This window comes from Salvelinus sp. IW2-2015, unplaced genomic scaffold (genome assembly GCF_002910315.2).
Source record: "Salvelinus sp. IW2-2015 unplaced genomic scaffold, ASM291031v2 Un_scaffold16299, whole genome shotgun sequence".
Taxonomy (NCBI): Eukaryota; Metazoa; Chordata; class Actinopteri; order Salmoniformes; family Salmonidae; genus Salvelinus; species Salvelinus sp. IW2-2015.
In genome coordinates this window covers 492,022-494,342 of record NW_019957528.1, presented here as the reverse complement: position 1 = coordinate 494,342, position 2,321 = coordinate 492,022, and the positions used below count along the sequence as shown (strand labels likewise).

General features: G+C 42.8%; 1 protein-coding gene across 1 annotated transcript in view; it reads left to right on the top strand.

Moving 5' to 3' along the window:
* The first annotated feature begins 6 nt into the window (after positions 1-6).
* LOC112080378 (neoverrucotoxin subunit alpha-like) overlaps positions 7-2,321 on the top strand; it is an 8,669-nt gene continuing 6,354 nt past the window's right edge. Inside the window, exons 1-2 of the mRNA XM_024146111.2 lie at positions 7-590; positions 854-1,027. Coding sequence (XP_024001879.2) covers positions 73-590; positions 854-1,027 — 692 coding nt within the window. The 5' untranslated portion in view covers positions 7-72. The remainder of the gene's footprint in view (positions 591-853; positions 1,028-2,321) is intronic.

Here is a 2,321-nt window from a genome sequence, read left to right as displayed (position 1 = left end):
CATCTGAGCATTCAGGAGTTTCTGGCTGCTGTATATGTGTTCCTCTCATTCATCAACAACAATGAGAATCTAATGGCCGAATCGCAATCAAAGTACAGGAACTTTACTGCGCTGTTCAGAGACAAGCCTGAAGTTACTTTCTACAAGAGTGCTGTGGATAAAGCCTTACAAAGTGAGACGGGAAACCTGGACCTTTTCCTCCGCTTCCTTCTGGGCCTCTCACTGGAGTCCAATCAGAAGCACTTACGAGGTCTACTGACAAAGACAAGAAGCAGCTCACAGAGCCATGAAGAAACGGTCAAGTCCATCAAGAATAAGATCAGGGAGAACCCCTCTCCAGAAAGGTGCATCAATCTGTTCCACTGTCTGAATGAACTGAATGACCATTCTCTAGTGGAGGAGATTCAAAGCTACCTGAGCTCAGGAAATGTCTCCAGTGAAGAACTCTCACCTACACAGTGGTCAGCGCTGGTCTTTGTGTTGCTGACTTCAGAAAAGGAGCTAGATGTGTTTGACCAGAAGAAATATTCCAGATCAGAGGAAGGTCTTCTGAGGCTGCTGCCAGTGATCAAAGCCTCCAGAGCTGCTCTGTGAGTACAAACATGACATTTAAGTACTAATCATCAGGAAGAAACATTCCGTTTTGAGAAAATTCTGTATTATTGTAAAACACAATGAATCAATGGATAGGTTTTCACATTTGAATAACAATGTGACCATACAATTCTAGGAGACGGAAGATTGATCTATCTGTTGTTTGAGAGAATAACCAAATGCATCTGCCATTGTCCTTCTACACTACTGGTGTTAAATTAACAGTGTGTTTGTGAAGTCATGATGATCTCTCTGTCAGGCTGTCAGGCTGTGGAGTCACTGAGAAAGGCTGTGCTTCTCTGGTCTCAGCTCTGRAGTCAAACCCCTCACACCTGAGAGAGCTGGACCTGAGTAACAATGACCTGAAGGATTCAGGAGTGAAGCTGCTCTCTGCTGGACTGGGGAATCCCCACTGTGAACTGGAGATTCTGAGGTCAGTATTCCTGTAGTTGGTCAACAAGTTCACCAGATCCACGTGTTTACCAGGCACACATAGTCCACACCATATGTGTTTGGACTTGAAGCTTACCATTTTAAATTTGGTGCTATGCTCCAGCATTTTGGAAGTGAGATTTGTTTCATTTTAGCAGTACAGAATGTCACCTTATCTTTGAGCGTAATGGTGAGAGGTTAGCATGTTTTGTTGTATTATTAATGATTCATTCATGATTTTTCTTAATTATGGCATTACTAGGATTAATTTAATAAATCAAATCAAATCAAATTTTATTAGTCACATACACATGGTTAGCAGATGTTAATGCGAGTGTAGCGAAATGCTTGTGCTTCTAGTTCCGACAATGCAGTAATAACCAACAGTAATCTAACCTAACAATTCCACAACTACTACCTTACACACACACACAAGTGTAAAGGGATAAAGAATATGTACATAAAGATATATGAATGAGTGGTGGTACAGAAGGGGGGGCCCTAGAGGTGAGGGAGTTGAGGGAGTGAGCCTCCAGCCAAGGCCTTCTCTGCTGGCCTAAACATCATCAGAATATAATTTAAAATATATATATTTTCCCACAAATTGTATTTAAAATTCCCCAGAGTAGAGTATACTTTCATTTCATAGCTTTTCTCTTGGTTGCACTGCTTCCAGCCCCAGGTTGAGATTTGGAGGGCTGTCTTTATGTTAGATCTTTTATCCAATCATATTCAGCCATCATGTGTTGCCAGGGGTCTAAAATCTGCCCTCAGGCCTTCAGAATCAACAGTGCGGATGCTTGTAGCTTAAAGTGAATGGAAATGAAAATTTAGTGTCAACCAATCAGCTTTAGAGTTGGCTATTGTACGCCTGCTGGCGGCTCCAGTGTTACACAGGAGCCAGCTAGCAGGCGTAGTGCGTGCACGTCTTTGATGGATTACCAATATTGAGAGGCAGTCCTATGGGCAGGTCTATGCAGAACCTCAGAACTAGGAAACTGAATTTGATAAACGAATTAATTTGCGTACTACTAAGCTGTTTTTTCAACCCACAATGGCGGAAGGAGGAGAAGATATCGATTTGGTCGAGGATATAATTATAACGCCATTCTCAGCAAGAACTTTTCAAGAAAAGTTAGACATTGTAAGGAGAGGTCGCCCGACGCCGACGCTACAAAGCCGTCACAGGCGGGGAAAGGGTTCGTTCGCCACATTCAAAGTTCAACTACGAGCGCTATCAATGGCTCACAAGGCTCCGAGAAGCACTGCAAACTGTACTGCTGGGAATGCCTATT